Genomic DNA, 20,478 nt, shown 5'->3' on the forward strand with positions numbered 1-20,478 from the left:
AATTTCCAAGGATGGGGATTCCACAACCTTCTCAAGAAACCTATTCCACTTCTTAACTATCCTTATACTTAGAAAGCTTTTTGTAATATCTAACCTGAATTTCTATTGTTGAAAACTAATCCTATTAATTCTTGTCCTACGCTCAGTGGACATTGAGAACAATTGATCACCATTCTCACTGCATAATCGTTTACATATTTGAAGACGGTTAGCACCCCCCAGCCCCTCACCCCAGCCTTCTCTTTTCTAGACAAAACATAAGAACATAAGAATGGCCCTACTGGGTCAGACCAAAGGTCCATCTAGCCCAACATCTTGTCTGCCGACAGTAGCCAGTGCCAGATGCCCCAGAGGGAATGAACAGAACAGGTAATCATCAAGTGATCCACCCCTGTCGTTCATTCCCAGCTTCTGGCAAACATAGGCTAGGGACACCATCTCTGCCCATCCTGCTAATAGCCATTGATACCCAATTCTTTCAATCTTTCCTTATAGATCATGTTTTCTAAACCTATCATCATCTTTGTTGCTCTCCTCTGGATCCTATCCAGTTTGTTTACATCTTTCTTAAAGTGTGGTATACAAAACTGGACACAGTACTCCAACTGAGCCCTCATCAGTGCCAAGAAGAGCGGGACAATTACCTCCCATGTCTTACATACAATATACTTGTTAATACATCCCAGAATGACATTTGACTTTTTTGGAACAGCATCACACTGTTGGCTTATATTCAATTTGTGATCTAATGTAACCCCCAGCTACTTTTCTGCAGTACTACTGCTTAGCCAGTTATTTCCCATTTTGTATTTGTTCATTTTTTAATTCCTAAGTGTCATACTTTTCACTTAACTTTATTGACTTTCATCTTACTGATTTCATACCAATTCTCCAATTTACTATGATCATTTTGAATTCTAATTCTGTCATCTAAAGTGCGAGCAACCCCTCTGAGGAGTTGCTAGCACTTTATAAGCATAGTCTCCACTTCAATATGCAAGTTGTTAATGAAAATATTTAATAGTAGTGGACCTAGAACAGATTTTGGCTGCTTTGCACTGCTCTAGCCTCCAAAATTGTGTTGCCCCAAAATTTCAATTTATTTTTAAGATAACATGAAATGACCAAGTTGAACATACAGTAGGAGGGAAGCAGTGGAGGGAGAACAAGGAGCTGAAAAAGTAGGACAGTAGCTCAGGAAGTCTCTGATTAACTCCCATTCCCCGGAAAGGGAACTGAACTGCTGTGGGATCTAGTGCAGGATTTCAGGCAGTTCCACCCCTATCCAGAGCAGTGTGTAGAGTGTCAGACCCAACTCAGCACTGGCTACCAAAGGCCAGCCAAGACCCCCCACAGAACTCCAGACTAAAGAGCCAGGAGATGACCTTGCCCCATCCAGAGGTGAAGATCCAGAGGATCCTTTTTCGTTTGTTTATGCTGGCCAATGTTCACAGCACTGGTCTCTGGATTCAACCTTAGCATGTCATCTGGCTGGGAAGATGCCAGGGAGGGAGCTGTGGTTTGAGAAAAGTAGCGAGTGCTGGGAGGTGGGAAATTTGTTGATGTGTTAGTACTTATTAGTTAACCCTAAGGCTTTCCTTTCCCAGATGCCATTTTCCTGCTCTGAATAAAATCATCCTTTGTTATATTGTTATTTCTGGGTGCGTCATTTCTTTGCTGTGCTTTGTATAGATGTGCTTTATTCTGTCATTATGTAGTGGGTTTTATACTCCTTGCCCATTAGCAGCATTAGTCATTTTTTGAAAAGACAGCACCCCTTGTGCCCTGGGCACAGTGAAGAGTCACCTTTGGTGGAGGCACCAGACATCACATTACAGAGCCCAGGACCAGCCCATGCAAGGAGAAGGGAGAAGTCACTCTAAGTAGTAAGCATCCCCAGGAGGCTTGAGCCACACCTCAGGGAAGGGGCCACATTATGAACCACAAATGTGTATCCTACAATGAAATATAAATGATGTGCAACACAGCAAAGTTAATGTTTGTAAAGGAACATTTAAAAATTAAAAGAAAAAAATGAGGGCTAGGTTGCTGGTGTCTGTTTCATGTTATTCCTCTTATGTATTTTGAAATTCCTCTTTGTAGCCAAAGCTTTTACACATCTATTGCATGGAAAAAGATCTCTCTCCTGTGTGAATTCACTAGTATTTTTAGAGATTGCCTTCTGAGTGAGGCTCTTCCTATATTCCATGCTTGTAAACGACTTGGTTCCTGTGTGGATTTTTCCAGTGGGTTTTGAGAATTCCCTTACCATTAAAGTTTTCCCTACATCTACATATAAATACATAAGTCCATATAAATAATTTCTCTCCTAACTGGATTCTTGGTGAGTTTTGAGAGATCCCATCTCAGTAAATCTTTCACATCCACTGCATGCAAAATGCATCTCTCCTGGGTGGATTCTTTTGTGTATTTTAACCTCTCCTTTACAAGTACAGTTTTCTCCACACACAGTGCTTATTGACAATTCCTCCTGTGTCTAAATTTCCTGGTGTATCTGGAGATTTCACTCAGTGGTAAAACTTTCCCCAGATTCAGCACATGCAAATGGTTTTTCTCATGTTGTTCTCTCATGTATTTTGAGATCTTTTTTCCTCATAAAGCTCTTTCTTCCCTCGATGCACCGAAATTTTTTCTTTCCTCTGAAGATGCTTTGTTGTGTTTTCAGATGTCTGTTCTACACATCTATATTTTCAGCACTAATTCTAGTCAAGAAATACATATGGAATAGAAAGATATACAACTTATTTATAAGGAAAACACACATTTTAGCTGAATATTTAGTTCAGCTAAAACTGTTCATGGTCCACAACAGAACACATAAATCTGCAGACTTCTTAAATGTACAGCAAACTGTATGTATATAACTGCTTAGTACACTGTACAAGGCCAAATGTCTGTAAATTACGTCAGAGAATGAGCTAATGTGCATTTCAGTTACTATGGTATCATACTGGGAAACACAGATGACTATTATTGGAAACTTTGTAAACACTGTTTCCAATAATGGGTTGATGGGGGAAAAAAAGAAAGGAATTGTAGCACCAATAGCAGAAATCATCCCTGGACCTTTGCAAATCATTCTGGCATTTTAAAGACTAACACTGTGCTGTGGTAGTAGTTCATCTGTATTTTCAATATATTTGCAGTGCAGGAGTCTATATATATATATATGTATATATATATAAATAAAATCTATCTTAAAAGGAAACAAGAGGACAACATACCTGAATCATTAATAAACTCATCAAAGGAGCCCCATTTTTTGTCATCCAAATAAATAGTTCCATTGGTGGAGTTAAAATCCCTGACACACTTATGTCTCAAATTGCCTTTAAAGAGCTGGAGGCCTATGAGGGCAAAGACACTCAAGCAGAAAACAGTCAGGATCATCACATCAGCAAGTTTCTTAATAGACTGGATAAGTGTACCTACAATGACCTTCAGTCCTAGAGAGAGAAAATTCAGCAGTATAAGGACTAAAAGACTGAAACATATGTATCATGCTTTTTGAGAGTCAAAACAACATACAGTATCCACAAGTTCATAGTCACTTGGCCAGTGTTGCATGTATCTTTTCAATACAAACATAGTCCAGATGAAACAAAAGTAATCAAAGTAAGAAAAGAAGTTTTTCCTTTAGTAAGCAATTGTCCCTAGAACTTTTGCACCGAGTATGGAGTGTGTGGAGGGGAAAAGGCTCCTTTTGTCCTTCCTGCATGAATTGTACCCTCATCCATGCAAGGACCAGAGAGAATCTGACTTTCATAATCTCGAAAAGGGAATAAATATCCTGCTAATTAAATTTGCAATGATGCTACCTTGGGAGGACTTGTAAACACTAGAGACATACAGAAAAATAATACAAGGGGACCAGAAAGAGACCAATGGACAAGATCCATCAACCATATTCAATTTCATTACAGCTGTTAACCAGCAAACACCTAATTGATCTGCCTGATTAAGGAATGAGTAAAAACTGAATAGGATTTGACCTAATAATAATAAATATTAATTATAAAGCAGAAGTCTGCTGAGTCATTAAGGACATTGCACAGTCAAAACAATGATCAACAAGAACAATTAGAACAGCCTTCTGTATAACAGATATTATAAAAATCAAGCAAAATGCTTAAAGACATGAACAATCAAAATAAATAAAATGGCAGATTGTTTCCAGTGCTTAAATTATTCTGACTGGGCCAGCAATCCTGAGACACCACCACATCCACAAATTCAGTTGTTTCGGTAACACAAAGTCACTCAGACAAAAAAAAAAAAAAGACAAAAGACCTACAAAACCAATGAAATGGTTGGAGGAAAGAATCACTTGTAGTTGGCAGAAAATATTCAAAAATCTGGGCTTCTTACCTGGGAGTATTGAAATAGTTTTTAAAGCTCTCAGAACCCTGAACGTACGAAGTACCGAAACATTGCCTAGATCACTAAACTCCCCTGCATATCTATAAAATCAAGACATGACAAAATATGCTATTAAATTGAATGAACAGTGGAAATATTTTATACAACTTTTCTTAATTTCTAAACCTTCTGAGCATATAATATCTTGAGCATTAACAAACCCAATATCAAGGGCTCATCCTGAGTATTATGTATCAAGGATCCATTTCTTGATTACTTCAAATAGCACATACTTATAAATTAGTGTTTGATTATGAATGCTTCCAACATCCCACAATACCATGAGCTTCTAAATTTAGCCAAAAACAGCAACACATTAATTCTTACAAATATTTATTAAAAATATTTTGGCCAGAGGAAGGAGAAAATAATTACTTTTGATCAAATTCCCAAGTAATACTTCAAAGTTTGCCTCCTCCCTAGGTTACAATAAATCTATCAATTCCTCCTACATCACGGTTCCTCCCTGGAAAAAAAAATCCATCAGTTCTCCTCACTATAAGAAAATGAATCAATTCCACCCTGTAATAGTCTCCTCTATTCCCAGAGTACAGATCAAACAGTCCAATCCACAAATCAATCTGACACCTCCACTTCTCTCTCTCTCTCACACACACACACACACGCACACACACAGTCCCTAGTACCTCTCAGTTACTGCCTTTGGCTCTTCTTTCTCAGCCCTACCTGTTGCTACCTCTGTTTATCACCTCTCTCTCTGTCTGACAGACACACACACACACGAGCGTGTTCACCTACCCACCCACACACCTGTTGTTCTTTCAACCAAGTGGGAGGTAGAGTTGGAGACTTTAGAATGAGTCACTTCTTCACTGGCAGAGACTGCTAGAACAGTATAAAGAGGAAGCTCTCTCTAGCGAAGCTCTGTGACGGTTACAGGCTGGAGGAACCAACAGGACATGCAAAAGGCTGCTGTAAGGACAAGCCCTGAATGGCAGCGTAGACAGTAAGAGCCTGAAGAGAACAGTCAGAATCACTGGAGAAGGGAGACAGTGGGGAGCTAGTCAATCAGCAGGGTCCAGGAGGAGAGCTGGTATCCACCTCTGGACCAGAGGTTTACAGTTTGAGCCTGGGAAGGAAGCAGGAAGCTAAAGAGTGTGCTGACAGAGACATCCTGAAGAGGAAGTATCTAAGACATTAGCTCTCCATGGAGAAATAGCAGAAAAAGAGACTGAACTCCAGAGTGGATGTGGGGTGGAGCAGCAGAGTCTGGAATGCAAAAGGGGCTGATGACAAATTACTGATGAGAGACGGTGAGAAGGATCATCCCCTGATGAGGAGGAAAACTGAAGCCTAGAATTCTTTATTTTAGTTTAATGGTGATTAATGAATAAAGTCCTTCCTTCAACAACGGGTTATTGAAGGTGAAGTCTGACTCGGGACTGAGTTACATAGCCAAAAGGGGAAACTGTGGCATGATCCACGGCCTTGGCTGGTGACCCTTCCCTTAGAATGGTTGTCAATAGTGTCCTGGGAATTAGTAAAAGGGACCTACGGATTTAATGGAACTAAAAAAGTCCTGTGGCTGTCTCTGTGTGTGGTAGGAAGTTCCTCCTCTCATCTCTGGTGCCTGGGCTGCAGTCAGTGTGTTGTCACTGGGAGCACAGTGAATGAGAAGCTGTCTGTGCAGACAGCTCAGAGGAACTCTGCAGGGAGTAGCTCTTGCCACTGTTGGTATGGAGTACACTTCATACTATCTACAGTGAAATAACTGGAAACACTCTGGATGATAGTATTGTCTGTTCATTGCCTTATTGTGATAAAAGGAAACGAAGATATAAGGGACTGAAAGGCCCAGTTTCTTTGGAACTCTCATCACTCAGGCAAGTTGGGAGTAATCAAACCATGGAGTAATAAGTTCTGCCTCCCCCTTGTTACTTATACTTTAAAAGAAAGTGACAGAAAAATTTGACATCCCAAATTTGACATCCCATAGGTCTTGAACTCCTGTGGATTGCAGACCTTCTTGACAAGCTTGTGTAAAAGGAGGAGCCTGTAATACAGTGGCTTAATTAATTTGGTTTTATTGCTTTCTAATTATAGAAAGTTCAAGCTCACACTGTTTTTGGTGATGCCGATCCCAGATTTAATCCACTGACTACCATGATGTCTGCATATATGTGGCACACAGATACTTCATGACAGTATAGATATTACATCTCACTTCCTGTCAGGTCAGACCCTTCTCCTCTTTCACAGAAAAGGGGCTGCTGATGGCTACTTGATGGCATTGAATGTATCATATATGTTGCTATCTTTACCCTCTGTACAATCCCCTTAGCCTCTTTTTGTGGGACTGGCATGCTGTTGATATCCAGTATACGATACAACAAAGAGAATACAAGAGCACTAGATACAGTTATCACTCCTTACAATGTTGTTGTGTCTTAAGGGGACAGTACAAAACCTTAGTGAAAAGTTCTAGAGAAAATAAACACAAGCAAAAATAATTTTTACCCTTTATGATAGCCCTCTAAAATATATATGTTTACTTACGCCATAACAATGACACTGAAATCCAACCAATTCCACGGATCTCGAAGGAAGGTGAATTCATTCAGACACAATCCTCTTGCCAATATTTTTATCAATACTTCAAAAGTGTAAATGGCTGTGAAAGTGTACCTGGGGAGTGACGTGCCCAAGAAATGTGAGAACATTAGCAATTAATGGAGGAGGGTATGTGGCACATGCAGTTTACTCACTTTGAGCTGTCTCTTTGCCCAAGAACCTGACCTAGTGCCCCCAAATGAAGTTAATGGAAAGGCTCCCACTGATTTCAATGGGTATTGGATCAGGACTTAACTCCTACAGACAACTTAAGATATTAGCTGCCAGCAGTCTGCATGTGGCTATCAACATCTGGGTCTGCAGTATACTTGCTTACATGTGACAATTTTTTGTTTGCTAAAATTTTAAAGTGACTCAGGTTGGGCACCCCTAATTTGAGCCACCCCAAATCACTGTCCACTTTTAAATTTTTTGACAATAATCCATATCTTCACTGGTTCAAAATGTCAAAGTGGCTGCTCAGTGCATTGTATGTTGTTCACTTTGTGTATCTGGTAGCACTTTCTTTAAAGAATGTTGAAAAAAAGGTCACAGAAATACAGCTTTACAGGACTTTAATTGTAAAGGCAGCATTTTCTTTAAAATGGAAACTAGCAGTAAAAGCTCTGCTGGCTTTTCTGAGTGCACTTATCATTTCAGCAAGTTCGAGATCTCCTTAGAGAATTTTAAAGGCATTTGGTATTCAGGAAATATGTTCAGAAATTATTTGACTGCAATGTAGCCCTTTTTACTGAGGGTGGGGGTGGGAAAGGTGTTTGAATTACCATAGCATCTATTACTTTGTCTAAATTCTGACCCCCCCACCCCCCTTGCAGAGAAACTTATTGATGTACACTGGTTTTCAAATGGGGATATATATTACAATCATACAGTTTTATTCAGATATTATAGTTAGCAAAGTGGATGACATGGTAGAGTGAAGTTATTAATTTAGGTGCTGATCCTGCATCATGCTGCACGAGGGCAGACCCCTGCACCCACAGGGAGATGCACTGATGTTAATGAGATTCATGCAGGCACACGGATCCAACCCCATAGAGCCAGGGCTGCCCAAAGAGGGGCAAAGGGGGTAGTCTGACACAGGCCCTCTGTTTGAGAGAGTACCCAAACTGACTGGTGCTGCAAACTTGAGTGAGTGGCATTCTGACTCTGCATGCCAGGTTGCAATGCCCAGAGGGAGCAGAGACACTGCTGCAGGGTGAGTGCAGGGCAGGCTCACGCTCCAACCCCCCGTTTCCTACAGCCTCACCTCAGTGGTATTTGTTTGGAAGGATGCGGGGGCTCAGTTTCAGATTTTATCCCAGGCCCCTGAAAACATGCATTCCTGCACAGAGCTCATTGGAGTACTCAGTATTGCCAACACAGCATGTTTGAAAATCATGAGTCAGGTCCCAACAAGTCATGTGAGTGTCTTAAAACAAATGTTTAAAGTAATAGGTTTTTTGTGGTTTTTTTGCTGTGGATGTTGGGGTTGTTAGGGTTCATGTTTTCAAACTTTGACACTGGGAAGGATAGAAGTTTACACTTTTTTTTTTTAATGAAGTTTGAGATTCTCAGGTTTTTACATGACATCAGGAGTTGAAGCTTTAAGAAAAAACATTAAATATTTTGATATGTGTGATAAAATTGCGAGATCTGGCCAATGCTGAAGAAAAGGCCCCTTATTAACAAAGTTCCACAGGCAAGAAGCATCTGACAGACCATTTTATTAAAGCAAATTGTGTACAAATCAACATTACAGAAATGAATTCAGTAAGGATTTCAAGACCTTATCCTTTCTCTTAGTCAACAATGACATTGATTGGAGACTTGCCTCAGTAAAAAAATGTGTAAAAATTAAGGGAGGACTTTAGGATTTAGAACAATTAAATGTGGACAAAAGATAATGAAAAGAACTTAGCACTTTTTTGGCACTAAATGGCTGATTCTGCTTTCATTCACCCCACTGAAAATCCAAAGCGACTCCAAAGACTGACTCTGGATTTATAATACAGCAAATGAAAGCAGAAGATGGCCCTATATTCACAAAGCAGTAATCCTAAAGTTCTAACACAAGCAAAATTCCTAATGACTCCAACATGTTATCTTGTGTGAGAACTACAAGATTAGGCCAATTAAATAATTAATTAGAACTAGAGAATTAGGAAAAATAAATTCCTACAGAAATACTTACTCGACATACTTGTTCCATGGAGGAGGTGCGGATGACTTAGACTTCCTAGGAGTCTCAAATATAGCCATGAAGACACAATTGATTAAAATAGTGCACATAATAAAAATAGTGAACAATGTAAGTAACGGGAGTTAAGGTAAAGAACATTACAGTGTAATCGAAACACTCCACTAATACAAAAAATGTTTAAGCCATTGTAGATTTAACATCTGGTTTCAAAATTTAGGACATTATTAACAATTCTATTTGGATGTTATTCATATTGACGTCAGACCACAATGAACCCAAGCCACTAAATTGGGACTCCATTGCAATAGGCATTATATGTAAAACTTAATAAGAGACAGTCCCTACCCCAAAAGAACTCAGTCTAAATAAATAAGAACAACGAAGAGTGGGACAAGAGATCTGTTTTTAGCCTCCTCTTACATATAGGAAGACAAAGGCCCAGATCCACAATGGTATTAAGGCTTCAGTGGAAATTAGGAGCCTAAACAGCTTTGCGTCTCTGGGCCTAAGTGACTTGTCCAGGGTGACAAAGATAGTTGATAGGTGGGAATTGAACCCAGATGGCAATGTCCCACTTCAACGCTTGAGCCACAAAATCATTGTTCCTCACCCAAGAATAGTTTGTTCAAGAAGATATGTGGGAAATGTCACTGCTTGGCACTACTCTCCTTCTACCCTTTTTCTTCCTTTTTACAATTTGTTACACTCATTCGTGGAGTCTTGTCTTAAAATTATATTATAAACTCTTGAGGGCAGAAACTGTGACTTTGTGTTTGTACTACATCTAGCTGGGGCCCTTGGGCAATACTGCTGTACAAGTAATGGAAATAACAATGAATTCCTCATGAAACTCTGAGGTAGGTATTGTATTATGCCCTTTTTACAGATGAAGAAACAAAGATTAAGTAACTTGTCCAAGGTAACAAAGAAAAAACCAGGAACAAAATGCAGAGGACTGCTTCTGATAACACTGACACTGATTTTAACACTAGAGTAACTATGGGCTTGACCATGATGATGGTGCAAAGGGTTTGCACTACCGCACACATGGGATCTGCAACAGCGCTGAGCACAACTCAGTGACCCTGTTGGTATGGATCCCCCCTTGGAACTGAGAGAGTTAGGCACATAGCGTTACCACATAGCAGATGTGATCCACGTACACCCAACTATGGAGGAGTGTGCAGGGGGCAGATGGGGCATGGTGCTATGCACCATGCACGTACGCACTTCATAGAATCATAGAATATTAGGGTTGGAAGAGACCTAAGGAGGTCATCTAGTCCAACCCCCTGCTCAAAGCAGGACCAACACCAACTAAATCACCCCAGCCAGGACTTTATCAAGCTGAGCCTTAAAAACCTCTAAGGATGGAGATTCCACCACCTCCCTAAATAACCCATTCCAGTGCTTCACACCCTTCTAGTGAAATAGTGTTTCCTAATATCCAACCTAGACCTCCCCCACTGTAACTTGAGACCACTGCTTCTTGTTCTGTCATCTGCCACCACTGAGAACAGCCTAGCTCCATCCTCTTTGGAACCCCCCTTCAAGTAGTTGAAGGCTGCTATCAAATCCCCCCTTACTCTTCTCTTCTGCAGATTAAATAACCCCAATTCCCTCAGCCTCTCCTCGTAAGTCATGTGCCCCAGCCCCCTAATCATTTTCGATGCCCTCTGCTGGACTCTCTCCCATTTCTCCACATCCCTTCTGTAGTGGGGGGACCAAAACTGGACACAATACTCCTGGTGTGGCCTCACCAGTGCTGAATAGAGGGGAATAATCACTTCCCTTGATCTGCTGGCAATGCTCCTACTAATACAGCCCAATATGCTGTTGGTCTTCTTGGCAACAAGGGCACACTGCTGACTCATATCCAGGAAGCAGTGGGGGTGTATAAAAGATTCCCTCCCTCCCCTACCTCCAATATTCTGCTACGCCTACTAGTTGCAATTGTAGGAGCCATCCTCACAGACAGGGACCTCAAGAGACCCATCAGCTGCACCGTGGACCTGAACACAGGCAGACCTGCTGGAGAAGGGGGTGTCTGAACTAGGCTGGCCAGCCCATGTGACCCCCAACTCAGCATGCTAGAGAGGTGATCCTCAACAGAATCACCCTCTCTGCACTGTTGCAGAGCCATGTGCACCACCTCTTCACTGAGGCCTGTTTACTGCAGCAAGAGTGAGCTTAAGATCACACGCAGCTCTGCAAGATATGCAGGACACCCTTGCAGGGCTCTGCGTGACTGGTAGTACTTAGATCTCCACAGTGGCTGGATCAAGCCCTTGGGTCTGATTCACCACTGTGATACTCCAGTTTTACTTCAGCATAACTTTGCCATGTAAAACTGGTGAAACACCACAGTGAACCAAGCCCATTGACTTTAATGGCATTAATCACAGGTATAAGTGAGATCAGAATTAGGCCCTCTATTACTTGGTTTCCATCCTTCCTCCCTGTAGGTCAATCCCTGTACACTTCCTGTTTCGTATACTAGTAACAGTCGTTTCTAAAATAATTCACAATTATCTGAAACAGGTGCACTATTGCTTTCAGAAACAGGCTAGATCCAGGATATGTTCTAAATATGACACACTCAGTATTACACCCATATTATCTCATACCCATTATAAAAAAACTAGAATAAGTGAAACCACCTGAAAGGATATGAATGTACCAAAATTTTAATCACTGCTCTTCTGATCGGATGAAAAGGGCTAAGTATACACAAGGCACGTGTGGCAGTAAATCGGAAGATTGTTTTCCTTTTGTTCAGTACCATAAATGTCTTTAAGAAAAAAACAGAGATAATCTTAATTAATGAAACTTCTCCAGAAAGTGAACTGTGGACATTGAAGGGTTGTATTGCTGGCAGAACTGCAAATAATTTGGGGGAAAGGTTGATGGTTGACTTGCTTTTTGTTTGTGTATATTGAAAGATTCCTTGTAATTCTTGTTTGTTACCTTTTTTGATTCATTATATATTTGAACCACACATTTTTAAAGTTTCAGTAAAGAATACTGTGTTCTCTGGAGAACACTATTCATGTCCCTTTTTAAAGGTAAATTTAGGCAATTAATTACTGAACTGGAATTTCTCACTATGAAACTTCTTCCTTTCGCCCTGATCCCACAAAGGGTGCATAGAAGTCATTTTACTCATGTCAGCATTCTCATTAAAGTAAATGGGATTATTCATGCGAGTCAAGTTTATATATATATAAAATTTGAGAGCATTTTGGAGGATCAGGGCCTTTATTTGCTGAACTACTGACTCAGCATTCACTAATATTGACCAGAGCTGGTCAGGAATTTTTCAACAAAACAATTTTTCATTGAAAAATGTGGATTTGTCAAACCTGAAACTTTTCTCATGCAAAGAGTTGTTTCAACAAAACTTTAATTAGGAAAGTGTCTCAGGTCCAGGGTGGAATTTCCCTCTCCTCCTCTCTAGCTTTGAGTAGAATGTCCTAACAATGCATCTACAGTCAGCCTGTCTCCCTTGCTCACTCACTCCTGATGGAGCTGTTCCACTTTGTAGAAATTATTAAATAGTATTTGGGCTAAAAGTAGACTGACTTTATTGCCCAGTGGTCATGGCACCCATCTGGAATGCATGAGACATGGACACAAGTCTCGGTGCCAATGATATTTAATTATTTAAACAAAGAGAATTAGAGCAAGCCATCCTAGTATAGCCAATAGTCTGGGGGTTAGGGAACGCACCCTAGCCAATAGCCTGGGGTCTGAGAGAGCTGGGTTCATGTTTTAAAAGCTAAAATATATTCTAGAAATCATTTTGAACTTGGAAGAACTGGTGGTTTTGAAAAAAAAATGTATACTTAGGGGCAGTATTTCCTTATTAAAATTTGTAACATAGGAAAACAGACTGTATTAAGTGGTTCTGATTATTAACAGCCTATAGAGAGAGAAGCTGCATGTAATGGAGTGGCTTTGATTCAGCCCACATATAGGTCTAATAAGCTTAAAGATACTTTAGATAAAATCCAATAACTCCGTTTTCACTCATCATGCAGCAACAGATTTTTATATTCTCTGTCCTATGTTATATTCAGTGTGGGTGACATTCATCCTTGTGTAGAGGGGTAACATATACCTCCTAAATCCCACTTAAACGCTATTTGGAGGGCTTAAGCAGGATGTAAATCAGGGGTGGCCACATCCGGCCCATCAGACCTTTTAATCCGGCCCTCGGTTCCAGCCAGGGAGTGGGGTCGGGGGTTTGCCCCGCTCCACATCGCTCCCAGCCTGACTCCCCTCTGGCTCCTACGTAGTATGCGGAGGCGTGGCCAGGCAGCTCTGCGCACTGCCCCATCCACAGGCACTGCCCCCCACAGCTCCCATTGGCCAGGAATGGCACCTGCGGACAGGGCAGTGTGCAGAGCCACCTGGCTGTGCCTCCGCGTAGAAGCCGGAGGGGGGACATGCTTCCAGGAGCTGCTTGAGGTAAGTGCCCGCCCCCAATCCCCGACCCAACCCTGATCCCCCTCCCACCATCTGAACCCCTTGGTCCCAGCCCAGAGCACCCTCCTGCACCCCAAACCGCTCATCCCCAGCCCCACCCCAGAACCCACACCCCTAGCTGGAGCCCTTACACACACCCCTGTACGCCAAACCCCTGCCCCAGCCCTGATCCCCCCTCCCGCCCTCTGAACCCCTAGGTTCCAGCCTCTTGCACCCCAAACCCCTCATCCCCCTGCCCCCACCCCCAGCCAGAGCCCTCATGCCCCCCCCTGCACCCCAACACTCCATCCCAGCCCGAAGCCCCCTCCCGCACCCTGAAATCCTCGTTTCTGGCTCCATCCCAGAGCCCGCATTCCCAGCCGGAACCTTCATCCCCTCATGCACCCCTGCCCCCAATTTTGTGAGCATTCCTGGCCCGCCATACAATTTCCATACCCCGATATGGCCCTCGGGCTAAAAAGTTTGCCCACCCCGATGTAAATGGTGCACATGCCTCATGCTGATGAATTTCACTCTCTATGATTAGTAGAGTTTAAAACTAAGGTTTTATTACATGATCACTTAGTGATCAAAGTATGATGTCTTTTTTTATTATAACTTGATTGAATACAACTGTCTTAATATAATCATTCAAAGAAAGCACTGCCAAATTTATCTCTCTGACTCCTAAACCAGAAAAGGCTCCCTACTGACAAATGATCAAGGAGGGATGAAATCAGATCCCTCGGCATAAGCTGTCTCTAACCTTGTGATCATTGTAATAAGGGTCAAGATCCTCCAGTGGTTTCCCAACAAGCTCCTGAGGAGGATTGCCATAGAGAGTAGGCAGCTTTTGGAAAACCTGCAGGTCAAGTTGGGGACGAGGTTTCTCTTTAGGTTGGTGGTCTTCATATTTCTTACAGCCAGCAATTTGCTTCTCAATAGCAGCCAAAGATTCACGCGTGAACTGGCGGAAGTGGTTAGAACACGGTAGTGAAAAGTCAGCCATCTTTTCATCCTTTTCCTCCTGCAGTAGATTTTACTCCTAGTAGTGGAAATAACTAAAAAGAAGTATCAAGATAAGTGACTACCAAAAAAGTAAGCTGTCAGAGACAAACCATCTCATTTAGCTTTCCAATTGTTTTATAAGTGTTCCCCGTTTTGTAGCAGTCAGCCTTAGAGAAAAATTGGGGGGAAATTGCACGATATTCCTAATTGATAAGTTACAGGGTTTTATTTTTAGATTACATGTAACTGGCAGGATTTAGGAATATATTATAGATGAAATGGAGTTGTGGGTGATCAGACTAATTTTCCAGAGATCTAGGAATGATCAACCACATCTATGAGCTCCTCCTAATATATTTTTCTTCCTTGAAACTCTCAACATACCCTAGAGGCCTTGCATCTCAGCCACAGTCCATCCAGCCAAGGAGGACTAAACATTATTTTTCTTGAAATCTGTCAGTTACGTTCTCTAGAATCTTTATTGATAAGTGCTGCAAAGAGCTCCCTGCTAGGATTAAAGGCATAGCCTCCATGGTACTTGTAACTCTTACAACCTTGAGAAGTAACAGAAAGGGAAAAGAAAGGAAGTCTTATACATCTAACTTAAAAGTACCTGGATACTTCTAAAATGTAAAATACATTACACCTAGAATTATCCAGTGATCTTAACATGGAAACAAAGTAACCAAATTGAACAGCATTATTTACTGTTCACACTTACTCATTAGTAGACCTATACATTTTGTGCAGTGTACTTAACATGCTAAGCACATGCCACATCAATAGCTAAAGTACATATTACAAAACAATTGAGGAAAACACACTGTTCAAGAACACCCCCAACTCCACAAAAATAGATACCCTCTCCACTGTGCTCAGACCCACAAAGAAACCCTGGATGAATATTTAGGCTTTGCAAGATGCCGTGAAAAGATGCAGCATAACAGTACACAGGAAATGAATGATTTTCTTCCAAGTGCTATAGCTATGAAGGTTACCAATAATAACAACATCTACCAACAGTTAAGAAAGCATTTGAAACAATGCAGCATCTCTGATATCATTGTGTGGTAACTAGAGCAAGACCAATTATCCAAAAATAACCAAAAAACCCCAAAATGCCCCCTCCCAGCTTAAATAACTTATCTTTTTTTACAAAAGTCAAAGTTCCTATGTAAGAAAATCCATTTTAATCACTGCAAATACTAGAAAGCTAATAGGTTTATTTTCCAGCAGCAATGACCAGATAGGAATATGATGTTACAAACTAAAGAGCACACTCTATTACAATTACAATAACATTTTCAGTGTTGTCAAACAATGATTGCATTTTTTCATGCCATTTTCTAGTTATTACCCACCACCACCAAAAGTCAGACTCTCCAACGAAGGGACAGCCAAGCAGTCCCACGTTTATGGTATGGAGAACTGAGTCACAGCCTGCTGGGTCCCACTACCTCACACTGAACTTTGTGACAAATGCTATATGGAAATTTTTCACAAGAACTTATCCTGGAGTTGATTACAACCTGTAGGGTGATATTAGTGTTCTGATACAGGATCATAAAGCTGCTGGACAATGGTGCGAAGAACTGCTACTGCCAGATAACCCTCGGTTTTAGCCTTGGTCTACACTGTACAGAATGTCTCCAAAAACCACACATTTAAATCACATGGCTTTCTTTTATTTACAACAAACCACTTTGTAAATTATTCTATTGTTTGTTTGTTTCTTTAAAGCCATTGTTTCCTTTTCCCATATAGCCTCTTGACGGTACCCGTGTTTGAGAGATGAAAATGCACAAGACCCACTCCGTGTATCCTGTCAGGTTTCAGAGTAGCAGTCGTGTTAGTCTGTATTCACAAAAAGAAAAGAAGTACTTGTGGCACCTTAGAGACTAACCAATTTATTTGAGCATAAGCTTTCGTGAGCTACAGCTCACTTCATCGGAATGCATCCGATGAAGTGAGCTGTAGCTCACGAAAGCTTATGCTCAAATAAATTGGTTAGTCTCTAAGGTGCCACAAGTACGCCTTTTCTTTCTGTGTATCCTGTTTTCCTATATTTATCGGACAAAGTTCAGTCCTGGTGTAAGCAGATCCAACTCCTACTGAAGTTAATAGGAACTTAGGTCCACTTATGCCAATGGTGAATTCAGCCCATATTCCTATCCTGCATATTTGTTGATTCTACATTCTTTTCTTGTTTCTTTTTCTCCATTAAGTTTACCAAAAAGAGTAGCAAATCTGCTTTCTTGAAAAGGAGATAACAGGTTCCTTTCTTGAAGCTTTATTGCCTGGCAGTTCCCTCTTGCTGTCCCTTCCCTCCAATCTGATTCCATTTCCCCCGGATGGATGGACAGCAAGGGTCTGGCATTCTAAGAACTAACAGTCAGAGCCCAACTGCCAAACTCCAGTTGCCATGGAACCAGTTGATACCAGTGTTCTATCTCCATCTCCTGTAAAATGGGCATACAAAGCAAAAATGTAAAGGCAACCTAAGCTGTCAGCACAGAGTAGGGAGTGCTGAGGGAAAAGGGGTAGGCTCAAGAGGGAAAAGAGGGTATATTCAGCTTTTCTACCTAGGTCCAGCTGCCCTTGCAACATCAATTTTGGCTTTCCAGGCACTTAAAAAACAAAAAGAAAAAGAAAACAAACACTACAAGAGATAAAGATAAACCAGAAAGCACAGTAAAACTAGTTAAAACATATGTAACACAAAATATTATACATACCCCCCCTTTGTCAATACTGGTTATGTAAAACTAAAGGCATTTTGAGGTATTTTTCTGATAAAAGCTAAAATTGAAAGCTCTTAACTCACTGTGCCTCTGAGGCATGAACCAATAGCACACAATGCACATATTGTTATGGGTTTTTGCTTAATTAGGTTATGCGAGCAAAGAGTCAACAAGCAAGATAAAAGTAATGCAATCTTCTATCCACAGAGGGTAACATTTTCAAAAGTGCCTAAGTGATTGCAGAGCCTAATTTCCATTTTCAAAAGTGAAGTGGGAAGAGCATCTGTACTACTCCATGCTATAGCATTCTGCCTCACAGCAATATGGGACTAATTAGAGAGCTGTCAATCAGAAAACAGTAAAACACATCTTACCCCAATGAGCAGTAGTAATAGTTCACTGCTGGCAATATTGTTATACAGCTCTGTGGCCGAGGTAGATGTAGGTTGCTTGAGCTCTGAAACTCAAATATAAATAACGTGGCCATAATCCTATTATTATAGTTCGAGATTTTAGCAAAACTAGACCCAGTTCTTCATAAATCATCTCCATCTCTGCATAGAAACACTAACACTTCATACATACATGGCTGTGTAAGCTGCATGGCCATCCCTCCTTGTCAGTCTCTGAGGGAGGCCATGCCCACTCGCTGTCATGTGCCTGCAAAGGTGAGCTCGAAAGGAGGAATTAGCTACACCTAATGTTCCGGTCCTCCGGCCAGGCAGAACAGTACACCAGCCAATAGTTAGTAGGCTCTGACCTGTAATCAGGGCAGAGCGACTCAGCAGTCTGTGAACCCCAGGCTCAGTCAAGAGTCCGGCACCCAGCAAGCTGCCTCGGGTGCCGTCCGGGATCCGGCACCCAGCAAGCTGCCTCGGGCGCCGGCCGGGGTCCGGCACCCAGCAAACAAACTAGGGGCTCAGTCAGGTATGAACGCCACCCTAGCCTGTCATCCTGGCTCTGGTGGGTGACAGAGAAACACAGGCCTCTTAGCCTAAGGAGGGAGAGTACTGCCACCCCAGGTGGGATGGAAGTGGGGGACAAGGGCCCATCCAACTCCTCCACGTCCCAGCCCAGGGCCCTTACAGAGGCAGAGTGCTCTGCCACTGGGTCAGTGGGGATCCGCCCGCAACACGCTGACCTGGTCTCAGGCCACTTCCCAACCAGACGTTTGCCTGGTTTCCCTGGGCTGCTTCCCACTCCCGCTCAGGTGTACCTGCATCCGTCATCTCGGGGAGCTCTGGCCAGCCTGCAGGAAGCAGCCCCAGGAGCTCCTTGGCGTCTTGATCAGGCGGGAGCCAGGGGAGATCTGGCCAGTCCTCAGGCGGCGAGCCCCAGCAGCACCTCAGCACCTTGGTTGGCCAGCAGTCCTGGGAACTCGAGCCAGTCCGCAGGAGGCAGCCCTGGCAGCTCCTCTGTGGGCTCCTGCAGCAGGCGGGATGCATCTGCCTCCTGTGGTGATACTAGCCAAACTGAACTGCAGGGCCCGACTTTTGTGCCTCCCCTTCCCGCCCTGTTCTTCCAGCGAGCCAGACGTGACTTTCCCGGTTCGGCCCAGCAGGGGGCATGTTGCGTTCCCACTTGTCAGTTTCTGAGAGAGGCCACGCCCCCTCGCTACAGGCTGATTTAGGCTTATGAAATGTGTGGAGTTTGGGAAATCCTACAGCCAGAGACAAGATTTTTTTTTCCCTGAAGCTCATTCAACATATTCAAGATTGGATTATTTCTTAATAGCACAAGGACTTGACAAATTCTGTCACTGATTGTGGCATTGGTACTATTACTATATCTCACGAGGCTCCCGTATATATGTCTTTTAGGCTCCCAGGCAGGGTATGAACACCCAACTATGCAGTGGATATAGATGAATATGATTTGCTGGGGAAGATTCAACATGGCTTTTGTAAAGGGAAATCATGGAAGGTTCTCTCATGGATCAGTAACTGATTAAAAGATAGGAAACAAAGGGTAGGAATAAATGGTCCGTTGTCATAATGGAGAGAAGTAAATAGTGGTGTCCCCTAAGGGTCTGTACTAGGATCAGTGCTGTGCAATATATTCATAAATAATCTGAAAAAGGGGGTAAACAGCGAGGTGGCAAAATTTTCAGGTGATGCAAAATTACTCAAGATAGTTAAATTCAAAGCAGACTGCAAAGAGTTACAAAGGGATCTCCCAAAACAGGGTGACCCAGCAACAAAATGGCAGATGAAATTCATAAAATTCAAATTGATAAATGCAGAGTAATGCACATTGGAAAACATAATCCCAACTGTTCACACAATTTATAGGGTCTAAATTAGCTCTCAAGAAATAGATCTTGGTGCCATTGTAGATAGTTCTCCGAAAATATCCATGGAATGTGCAGCAGCAGTCAAAAAAGCTAACAGAATATTAGGAACCGTTAGGAAAGGGACAGATGATAAGACAGAAAATATCATAATGCATTTATATAAATCCATGGTACGTCCACACCTTGAATACTGCATGCAGATCTGGTCACCGCATCTCAAGAAACATACAGTAGAATTGGAAACGGTACAAAGAAGGGCAACAAAAATGATTAGGGGTATGGAGCAGCTTCCATAAGAGGAGAGATTAAAAAGTTGGGGACTTTTCAGCTTGGAAAAAGACAACTATGCGGGGATATGAGAGAGGTTTATAAAATATTGACTGGTGTGGAGAAAGTGAATAAGGAAATGTTATTTACTCCTTCACATAAAAGAACTAGGGGTCACTCAATGAAATTAATAGGCAGCAGGTTTAAAACAAACATAAAGAACTACTTTTTCACAAAACGCACTATCAACCTGTGGAGCTCATTGCCAAGGAATGTTGTGAAGGCCAAAACAATAACAGAGTTCAAAAAAGAACTAGGTAAGTTCATGGAAGATAGGTCCATCAATGACTATTAGCCAGGATGGGCAAGAATGCAACCCCATGATCTGAGTGTCCCTAACCTGTTTGCCAGAATCTGGGAATGGATGACAGGAGATGGATCACTTGATGATTGCCTGTTTTGTTCATTGGCCATTGTTGGAAGAGAGG

General features: G+C 42.0%; 1 protein-coding gene across 1 annotated transcript in view; it reads right to left on the reverse strand.

Moving 5' to 3' along the window:
* The window catches only part of LOC102931751 (sodium channel protein type 5 subunit alpha), a 123,511-nt gene that overhangs the window by 83,419 nt on the left and 19,614 nt on the right, over positions 1-20,478 (reverse strand). The window contains 6 exon segments of the mRNA XM_043541608.1: positions 3,246-3,467; positions 4,390-4,481; positions 6,958-7,086; positions 9,206-9,322; positions 11,887-12,005; positions 14,448-14,742. Coding sequence (XP_043397543.1) covers positions 3,246-3,467; positions 4,390-4,481; positions 6,958-7,086; positions 9,206-9,322; positions 11,887-12,005; positions 14,448-14,690 — 922 coding nt within the window. The 5' untranslated portion in view covers positions 14,691-14,742.

This window comes from Chelonia mydas, chromosome 2, assembly GCF_015237465.2.
Source record: "Chelonia mydas isolate rCheMyd1 chromosome 2, rCheMyd1.pri.v2, whole genome shotgun sequence".
Classification (NCBI taxonomy): Eukaryota; Metazoa; Chordata; order Testudines; family Cheloniidae; genus Chelonia; species Chelonia mydas.